This window comes from Macrobrachium rosenbergii, chromosome 2 (genome assembly GCF_040412425.1).
Source record: "Macrobrachium rosenbergii isolate ZJJX-2024 chromosome 2, ASM4041242v1, whole genome shotgun sequence".
Taxonomy (NCBI): domain Eukaryota; kingdom Metazoa; phylum Arthropoda; class Malacostraca; order Decapoda; family Palaemonidae; genus Macrobrachium; species Macrobrachium rosenbergii.
Genome location: NC_089742.1, coordinates 16,350,668 through 16,361,707, shown reverse-complemented (window position 1 = coordinate 16,361,707; position 11,040 = coordinate 16,350,668). Strand labels below are relative to the sequence as shown.

Genomic DNA, 11,040 nt, shown 5'->3' with positions numbered 1-11,040 from the left:
CTACAAGCAAATAGCAATCACTGATCCAGTGGTTTTCCATGATTTCTCTTGTAAGGTGGCAAATGCCTGCAACAGAGGCTGCATTATCCACGTAATAAAATGTATTACGTTTTAGTTAAAACATTATGTCACCAGTAAATACTAAACCCAGCGGAGGTAACAAAATGCTGCTTTGCTTTTCTAGTTTAAATATGGATAAAAAAATTTGATATAAAAAAAGAATTAGAAGAATTTCAGAAGATGAAGAATTATAAACCCATCAGGCAGAGAGCAAATTAAGGTTGTATTATCCTGTGGTCATAAATTGCATATTATTTCCTTTTTTTTATTTATCTAATTGCCTTACATTAATGAGACAGGGAATATCGATGTTTTTGGTATAAACACTGCAGTGCTAAAGTATAGCCTTAAAATAAACAAACCCCTTTTCGAAAGCAAATGTTACTTTAGCATGAATGAGTGTCATAAATGTAGAGAGAAGTATGTTAGATAATATAAGTAAAGAAGCAACACACAAATCTTAAATAAGCTTTAATTCCGATGCAACAAATATGGTGAAAACCATAGAAACCTCAACTTTTAGATAATATCAAATAAAAATCACAATGACGCAAGATCATGAGACGGCAAATCTTCCATTCTAGCCTGACTTCTAATACAAAACTGAGCAAATGGAACGTGTCCAAGAGAACCATGCCCTCAAACAAGAGCTACGAATCCTTGAATATTTCGCTGTAAGAAGGAGGCCTGTCGTCATCCGGGTACCTGTAAGCAGGTGCCGACGGCACGCCCGAGATCAGGTGATAATTGCCACCTTGACGCATGGGAAGAGCGCTGTAGCTGGGCAGTGACTGGTGGTAGTTGTAAGCGGTCGAGACGTCGTTGTAGGAGTCATGCGCCGCCATGACGTCTTGATCTAAGTCCTCGATCGGCGTGAACGATTGTTCCAGTCTTGTCATGCAGCAGAGCCTCAGGCAAGATAAAATAAGCATCACTGGAAAAGAGAAATTACCTGTGAGATGTTTGCACGACATGCAGTGATAATTAAAGTTCAAAATATGCAATTGCTCCTAAGGTATGTTGCAGAAGCCTATTTCAGCTAAATGTTGTAATAATATATTGTGAGATGGGAACTGTACTGAAAAATTTTCGTGAGTATTCACATTTATTACCGTACACATTTAAGCAAGCAAATGAATACATTTTCCATTTCAAATAAAACCAAAATAATGCTGATGATTTTCAATAAAGAATCCATTGTTACCAAGGACGATTTGTTTTGCATTATGAAATTTTGGCTGTCAAGAACAGCACTGAGGCTCTTCCGGCCATTCAGCTCTCAAGACAGAGAAAAGAGAGAGTGGGAGGGGTTGGACAGCAAGATTGAAAAATGGAGGCAGGAATGGAGGTATGGTAAAAAGCTCAAATGAGAGTTTAGGGTTTAGCTAGGGGCCGAAGGGGCGCACCAAACTCTTTATAATAATGCCCACAGTGCACCTCGTAAGGTGCACAGCCGGCACTAGTCTCCTACCTGGATATTATTATCGATGATGACCATTATTCTTTATAAAGTGTTTTCACTTCACATTCTCATATAATCACTGTTCTCATAAGGACATAAAAATTGTCAAACAAATCCGAGTAACATTGTTAAGCCTTTAGATGTTGTTAATAGCATAATCTGTCGATTTTTTATTACTTTTAACAACAGGAATGCTGCTATTAGAACACATCACTGCTCAGAATCATATTATTGTTGATCTTCATATTCGTACCTTTATTACATTCAAGTACAGCAAAAACCAGAGAATGTGCTACATTAGAATATTTATCTGTATACCTTGAGCTCAGTTTTAGGTCAAGATATTTCCCTCTGCCCAATTGTTAGAATATTACTAATGCTCTTATGTTGAAAAACTGTAAAAAGAAAAAATATCTGCTGAAACCCGTTAAGAAATGTCTGTAGCCTACATTTCCTTGTATATTTTTTCTCTCATTTTGATAACATTAATCACATAGTTCAATTATCAACTTTTTAAAATTAAACTTTATGTATTATTATTATTATTATTTTTTTTTTTTTTTTTTTTTTTTTGTCTGTCACAGTCATCCTGTTCGACTGGGTGGTTTTTATAGCGTGGGGTTCCGGGTTGCATCCTGCCTCCTTAGGAGTCTATCATTTTTCTCACTATGTGCGCTGTTTCTAGTAGCACACTTTTCTGTATGAGTCCCGGAGCTACTTCGGCGTCTAGTTTTTCCAGATTCCTTTTCAAAGATCTTGGGATCGTGCCTAGTGTTCCTATGATTATCGGTACAATTTCCACTGGCATATTCCATATCCTTCTTATTTCGATTTTCAGGTCTTGATACTTAACAAATTTTTCTCTTTCTTTCTCATCTATTCTGGTGTCGAATGGTATTGCCACATCAATGAGTGATACTTTCTTCTTGATTTTGTCAATCAACGTCATGTCTGGTCTACTGGCACGTATCACCCTATCTGTTCTGATACCATAGTCCCAGAGGATCTTTGCCTGATCGTGTCCTATCACTCCCTCAGGTTGGTGTTCGTACCACTTATTACTGCAAGCTAGCTGGTGTTTCTTGCACAGGTTCCAGTGGAGGGCTTTTACGACTGAATCATCCCTTTTTGTGCTGGTTCTGTGCAAGCGCCGGACATTCGCTTGCTATGTGGTTTATGATCTCGTCTTTCATATTGCACTTCCTGCATATGGGTGAGATGTTATTTCCATCTATTGTTCTTTGGACATATCTGGTTCTTAGGGCCTGATCTTGTACCGCTGTTAACATTCCTTCTGTTTCCTTCTTGAGTTCTCCCCTCTGTAGCCATTGCCATGTTTCATCGCTGGCCAGTTCTTTTGTCTTTCTCATGTACTGTCCGTGCATTGGTTTGTTGTGTCATTGCTCTGTTCTGTTTTTCATTCTACTTTTATTAGTCCTTCTTCCCATGCACTCCTTAGCCACTCGTCTTCACTGGTTTTCAGATATTGCCCTAACACTCTGCTCTCGATGTTGACGCAGTTCTCTATGCTTGGTTGCCCTCTCCCTCCTTCCTTTCGTGTTATGGATAGTCTGTCTGTATTTGCTCTTGGGTGTAGTGCTTTGTGTATTGTCATGTGTTTTCTAGTTTTCTGGTCTATGCTGCGGAATTCAGCCTTCGTCCACTCCACTACTCCTGCGCTGTATCCGATTACTGGTACTGCCCATGTGTTTATGGTTTTCGTCATGTTTCCGGCGCTGAGTTTTGACTTGAGTATCGCCCATAAGTCTCTGCATATATTCTTTCCTGAATCGTGTCCTTCATCTCGTGGTGTTTTATATCTTCGCCTTCTATTATTCCCAGGTAATTGTATCCTGTATCATCTATGGGTTTGACGCTATTCCCCGTCTGGTAGCTTTATCCCTTCAGTCCTTGTTACTTTGCCTTTTTGTATGTTGAACAAGGAGCATTTTCCTATTCCAAACTCCATCCTGATGTCCCCAGATGCAATCTTTACAGTTTGGATTAGGGGATCTATTTCCTTGATGCTCTTACCATACAGCTTGATGTCGTCCATAAACATCAGATGGTTAATTCTGTTGCCTCCTTTATTATTATTATTATTATTATTATTATTATTATTATTATTATTATTATTATTATTATTATTATTATTATTATCTTATTATTCTTTCTATACATAATTTTCATGAAAACAATTACAAATCATGTCGAAAATGTTTGGCTAGTACCGGATCGCTTCTATAAATACGTAAACTGAATTAGTCTCGGTATGTGAACTATTATTCTTTTATCTGCGATATTTCAGTGACATTTGAAATCACCTACGCTGACCTACTTTGAATGTTTGATGTGGTCGATGAAAAATATAATTTTTATAGACCTGAGATAGGAATAGAATTTTTTCGAACATTCATTTCATATACGGTCGTTATATAAGGAATGTTTTGTAAACCGGTAAAAACACTGTACCGAAAAGAAATGTGTTCATAGTTATGAGTGTTCCTCGGCCAAACTAAAGTGAAAATTTCTAAATTTTTTTTCATCAGACCTTTGTGGGTAATAAATATCATGAGTCATTGTCTTCATGATTGCCAACGTTATCATTCTCTTCATCACCAAAACAACCGTAGTAGTAAAAGTAAGAGCAATTAGAGAGACTAAAAAGTTAGACACGTTTCATAGGGAATATAAAACTATGACTCACTCATCAAGTCCACCTTTTAAGTCATCATTGATGCCAGACGTAACTGTAATTTAAATTTTCGACATACACATCACTGCAGCGACTAAATATTTGTGAAATGCATTCTCATCTACCTCAAGTTTTAGAGAAAATTAACGTTCACATTTATGTTCAAATACATTTGTATATGTTGCTTTTTTTCTATATTCATGTACTTATTTACCTTTTTCAGTTTTGCACATGAATACTGCTATTACATCCCCCTTCCTTCTGATTTAGAAAATTCCGTTATGATAGAGGTATTCACCCATTTCATTCCTTAAATATACTGACCCAAACATCAGATCTTCTCATGACTCACAAGGGGCCATGATAATATTCCTGATAAATATACCTAAAATAAACTAATGATAGAACTGATCGTACATATATGAAAGATATTAGATGGTCTTCCTTTTGCTGTTTTTCTTGACAAAGTAAAACTACAGCCTTCCATATCATCTAGAAAGTCGATCCACGACTTATACATTGAGACTTTACCGGATCGTTTCTTTTATTCGCCAGTGCTTCAAGCCTTCTCATAACAACGAATCGTGTCCCATTCATCTTTCGCGTTCGACACACATCATATGAAAATCTAAATCGTTTAAGGAATGGACACAGCAAGCCCAATAATAAAATATCCTTCTTGTTCCTAATCAATAACTTCCTCAGGTACACCTCCATTTATACACGTGATATAATCTGGAAATTCGGTCCCGCATTTCCTTTCTCTCTTCGTCTCTAAGATATTTCTTATCATTCGTGTTCGGTGCTACTGTACTGAAACAGATACGCTTTCATATTTAAATTTATACACACACACACACACACACACACACACACACACACACACACACACACATATATATATATATATATATATATATATATATATATATATATATATATATATATATATATATATATATATATGTGTGTGTGTGTGTGTGTCTATATATATATATATATATATATATATATATATATATATATATATATATATATATATATATATATATATATATATATATATATATATATATATATATATATATATATATATATAAATGAGACAAAATCACAAGTAAAGAGAAACACTGGAGTGATGCGAGGTCTTTCCACCGTCGTCCTTTACTTAGCAGACTAAAGAAATATAAAAATACAAAAGAAAAAATATGTACCTGGAATCCAGCACAACTGAAGAATTAGTAGAACTGCCAAAACAGGGTTAAATATTTAAGAGGTTTTACTAAGGATTAGGATCAACCATTCGGAAGCAGGGACAGGACAATTAAAAGATTATACAAGGAGGTCACTGACCACCAAACAAATGATATAACAGTACAACTTAATAATTCTTTTTTTTTAAACAATAATAATTATTACAAGATGAACATTTTTACAAATGAAAAATTATATTAAACATACGAATACATAGAAAATATATAGAAGGCAACTAATTTGTAATTGTCAGTGATTTTATCTTTTAGGACATTCTTGAAAATTTTTTCTAATACAGGGGTCCAAAAAAGTTAAGTATTTATTAGTTTAACCAGGCCACTGAGCTGATTAACAGCCCTCCTAGGGCTGGCCCGAAGGGTTAGATTTATTTTACGTGGTTAAGAACCAACTGGTTGCCTAGCAATGGGACCTACAGCTTATTGTGGAATCCGAACCACATTATAGCTAGAAATGAATTTCTATCACCATAAATAAATTCCTTTTATTCTTCATTGGCAGGTCGGAGATTCGAACTCGCGGCCAGCAGAGTGCTAGCTGAGAATGGAACCCACTCCCCCAATGAGGAACTGTAACAAATAATACATGCCAGGGCTAAGGTTAAAATTACAGCTGGAAGTAAACTGTATAATAACGGATTCCAAAAGATTTCTTGAAGAGAAATCTTTCGATCTGGCAATCACTGAACTTCCAGTCCAATCTATCCTGTGAGAGTTTTCACTTGAATGAATATAGCATTGGATGTTTGTCCAGTTTTGACTGAATACGTATGTTACTTAATACGCAAATCTAAATCTTTGCTAGATTGGCCAATATAAAAAAGAGGAGCAGTTCAAACATGGAATTTTATACATTATGTTGTTTTCTGTAGGGCTATTTTTTATTAACATTCCTTTCGACATTAAAAGATTTTAACAATGATTTTATGTTTTCAAAACCACTAAAATAAGGCAAGCTAAGAATGTTCTTAGGGGTTTCTTTCTCCATATTACTTTCACTATGAAACGTTTTGTGGGCTTTATTATAACAAATGTCTAGTATTCGTGAAGGATAACATAAATCTGTCCCTACTTTTCTTATGTATTCGATTTCTTGATCCAAATACTGGCGACTGACGATGTGCAATGCTCGTAAAAACATAGAGGAAAAATTTCATATTTCGATATTAAGGTGATGGCCTAAATAAAAATGGATAAATTAGGTTTTTGGTTGGTTTCCTATAAATACTGAATTTGCATTGAAATTGTTCTCTGTGTATTAAAACAACTAAGAAAGGAAGACAATTGTCTTTTTCAAATACTAAAGCAAACTTAATGGATGGTATCTGTTTATTCAAATTAGAGAGTAAATCATTTACATCAAATACCAGCAGGCAAAGCAGCTAAAATATCGTCAACTTATCTAAACCACTTTAAATGAGTACAAATGATACTAGGTAAATATCGTTTTTCAAAGAATTACATATACAAGTTTGAGAGAAATGGGGATAAAGGGTTGCCCATTGCCATACCATATTTGCTGGTAAAAGTCACAATTGAATATAAACTTACAATCACAAATGCACAACCTAGTGAGTGAAATAATATGACTTACGGGTAGAGTTAATTCATGATGGATTAGTTCATTACTAAGATACTCTAAAATAGAATCTATATGGACTTTAGTAAAAAGAGAACAAACATCAAAACTAACGAATCTATCAGTGGGGTAAAAAGTTATTTTGTTTAATTTATCAACTAAATCTAAAGAATTATATATGTTAGAATCGGAGATAGTTCCAAGTAACGGGGACAAGAGCTACAGTAGGTAATAAATATCGAAAGTTTATATGATGTTGAGCCAACAGTACTGATAATTGGCAGCACAGGATTATTTTCTTTGTGCGTTTTTACTAATCCGTAAAAGTGAGATAACAAGGGAAATTTTACTGACAACTGACCTATTAGTTCTTTTTTATCTTTAAGGATTTTTTTCACTGTGCTACAGAAATTTTTTATGACTTGATGAAGGGGATTTTTTCTTAGGGCTTGCATACGTGATATGTAGTCAGCTTTATCTAAAATTACAATACTATTCGACTTATCATTTTTTGTGATGTGGACTGTATTGTCTTTTTTAAGATCGGCCAAACTTTTCTTATAGCGAGCAGGGAAATTACTTTCATGCCTAACATTGGCAGCTCCATAAACAATACCTTTAACAATGTCAACATGATTTTGAGAAAGATCACAATATTTTTCATATATACATAGGGACGACGCAATCGTTAAAGCAGAGGGTCTATTAGATATGAAGAAGGATAAACGGTATCCGAGTGCAATCACAACATTTTCACTTATTTGTTTACTTGATAAGTTTATTACACAATCATTACGTGCACTATTAGTCCATTCACTGCTATCAATGAGATTTTTTAGTTTTCTGTCAAGTTTCCTTGCTAGGGCATCTGTAGTCCTACGAAGTTTTCCATAAATTTCTTGTCGCAGCGAGTCCTTCCAGTCAGCCGGGATACAATGATTGAATGAAATATATTACCAAGCTCTTGTCTCCGGTACTTGGAACTATCTCCGATTCTCACATATATAATTCTCTAGATTTAGTTGACAAATTAAACAAAATCACTTTTTGCCCCACTGATAGATTCGTTAGTTTTGGTGTTTGTTCTCTTTTTACTAAAATCCCTATAGATTCTATTTTAGAGTATCTTAGTAATGAACTAATCCATCATGAATTACCTCTACCTGTAAACCATATTATTTCACTCACTAGGTTGTGCATTTGTGATTGTAGATTTATATTCAATGGTCAATTTTACCAACAAATATTTGGTATGGCAATGGGCAACCCTTTATCCCACTCCTCTCAAACTTGTATATGGAATTTTTGAAAAACGATATTTACCTAATATCATTTATATTCCTTTAAAGTGGTATAGCTGTTTTGCCTGCTGGTATTGATGTAAATGATTTACTCTCTAATTTGAATAAACAGGTTCCATCCATTAAGTTTACTTTAGTATTTGAAATAGACAATTGCCTCCCTTTCTTGGATGTTTTAATACATAGAGAACCATTTCAATGCAAGCTCAGTATTTATAGAAAACCAACCAACAACTTATCTTATGTCCATTTTTATTCAGGCCATCACCTAAATGTCAAAATATTAATTTTTTCTTCTATGTTTTTACGAGCATTGCACATCGCCAGTCGCCAGTATTTGGATCAAGAAATCGAATACATAAGAAAAATAGGGACTGATGTACACTATCCTTCACATATACCACATATTTGTTATAATAAAGCCCACAAAAAAGTTTTATAGTGAAAGTAGTATGGAGAAAGAAACCCCTAAGAACATTCTTAGCATGCTTTGTTTTAGTGGTTTTGAAACCATAAAATCATTGCTAAAATCTTTTAATATGAACCTCGTTTTTTTCTGTAATAACACACCAAAAGGAATGTTAATAAAAAATAGTCCTACAGAAAATAACAACCTAATATATAAAATTCCATGTTTGGACTGCCCCTCTTTTTATATTGGCCAATCTAGCAAAGATTTAGATGTACATATTAAGCAACATAAGTATCCAGTCAAAACTGGACAAACATCCAATGCTATATTCATTCATTTAAGTGAAAACTCTCACAGGCTAAACTAGACTGGAAGTTCAGTGATTGCCAGATCGGAAAGATTTCTCTTCAAGAAATCTTTTGGAATCCATTATTATACAGCTTACTTCTGGCTGTAGTTTTAACCCTAGCCCTCGCATGTATTATTTGGACCCCTGTATTAGAAAAATGTTCAAGAATGACCTAAAAGATAAAATCACTGACTTAATTACAAATTAGTTACCTTATATATGTTTTCTATGTATTCATATGTTTGATATAATTTTGTATTTGTAAAAATGTTCATCTTGCAAAAATTTTTATTGTTTACAAAACAGAGAATTATTGAGTTGTACTATTATAAAATCCTTTGCAAAACCTCTTAGATATTTAACCCTATATTGGCAGTTCTACTAATTCTTCAATTGTGTTGGATTCTAAGCACATATTATTTTCCTTAGTAAGCCCCATCTGTAATTCATATGAGGTTTCTTTGTAAGCTTATTTTTATATCTCTTCAGTCTGCTAACTACAAGAAGACAGTCGAAAGGCCTCGCAGCACTCCAGTGTTTCTCTTTCCTTCGTGGATTTTCTCTTTATTTATTTATTCATCACGTCCCATATTTTCAGGATTCAGTTATACATACATATACACAGACACAAACACAAACACAAGCACACACACACACACACACACACACACACACACACACACACATATATATATATATATATATATATATATATATATATATATATATATATATATATATATATATATATATATATATATATATATATATATATATATATATATATATATATATATATTCATATATGATTTAAGAATAACTCATATCACCGGAAGTAATACGCTTTCTAATCCATCACAAAAGTTTGCTGATATTGGGTCAAGCTCAAATAACTCAAATATTTTGGTCTTCTTTGGTTGTTTCCATTACCTTAGGAAGATTTGTTTTTGTTTATTTCTTACAATGCGAATAAAGACAAGATAAAATTTTGACGCCAGTAACTGTCATGAAGCGTATTTCGAGAAGAATAAAGCAGGACAAATAAGGGATCAATAGAGAACAGTGCCATATGATTAATAATAGTGTAACATTAGTGAAAATCACATTTACTTTGGTGTCATGACTCAGAAAATTTAATCATGAGTGTTTCTATGTCAATATGATTTAAAATCAATACATACAACTTGACAAAAATAGACGCCATTTGTTATGTCTTCGGGGACAGTACAGTTTCTGGAAGTGGAGAGTTCCTGAGTCACGTTCGAAAACATAATGTAACTTTGATCGCCCAGGGTGAAGAATGACGGATGGCCCAGGAGGGCTGGCGACAACGATGATCGATCTCCCGAAGTGACTCTTTGGCTCACGCGTGGAAGGTGAAAGTGTCTGGGGACTCATCTTGCATTGCAATGCTTATTTAATATATAAAAGAGAACGTTTAAATATATTATTTCTGAATTTATTTGCCTTTAGCTGTGTTCTCACTGGCCTATGCAGGAATGAAGAAGATTTGGTCTTTATTGTCATAGTTATTCTGTTCTTTGCATGCAAAATATTTAGGGTGTGTGATGTAGGATTAAATGTCAGTGAGTGATCTGCATTCAGACAGATGAAACTTTATGGATGGAAGAGTTTGCATATCTCGACTCCGTGCCGATATTTATTTCAAGAAAACCAATTTAGCAACAGAATGTCTGGCACTTATGATACCATCGGTTAAGTCTCTCTCTCTCTCTCTCTCTCTCTCTCTCTCTCTCTCTCTCTCTCTCTCTCTCTCTCTCTTCTTTTTGTTTCTTTTACTTGAACCTGAAACACCATTTAGAAAGAGTAATATTCGACCCAAGAGCATTCACTGTCTCTGGGAAATAATTTTTGGAAAAAAATCCATCTCAGAAACATATTGCTTGCATT

At 34.2% G+C, this 11,040-nt stretch overlaps 2 protein-coding genes across 4 annotated transcripts in view; one reads left to right on the top strand and one right to left on the bottom strand.

The window, feature by feature from the left end:
* Positions 1 to 516: 516 nt before the first annotated feature.
* The window catches only part of LOC136843869 (uncharacterized), a 24,853-nt gene continuing 14,329 nt past the window's right edge, over positions 517 to 11,040 (bottom strand). For all 3 annotated transcript variants that reach the window (XM_067112733.1, XM_067112743.1, XM_067112723.1), the window contains exon 4: positions 517 to 994. In XM_067112733.1, the coding sequence (XP_066968834.1) occupies positions 711 to 994 (284 nt within the window). In that variant the 3' untranslated portion in view covers positions 517 to 710. The remainder of the gene's footprint in view (positions 995 to 11,040) is intronic.
* LOC136843880 (uncharacterized) overlaps positions 936 to 11,040 on the top strand; it is a 46,983-nt gene continuing 36,878 nt past the window's right edge. Inside the window, exon 1 of the mRNA XM_067112763.1 lies at positions 936 to 1,075. The gene's annotated coding sequence lies outside the window, so the exon portion shown is untranslated. The remainder of the gene's footprint in view (positions 1,076 to 11,040) is intronic.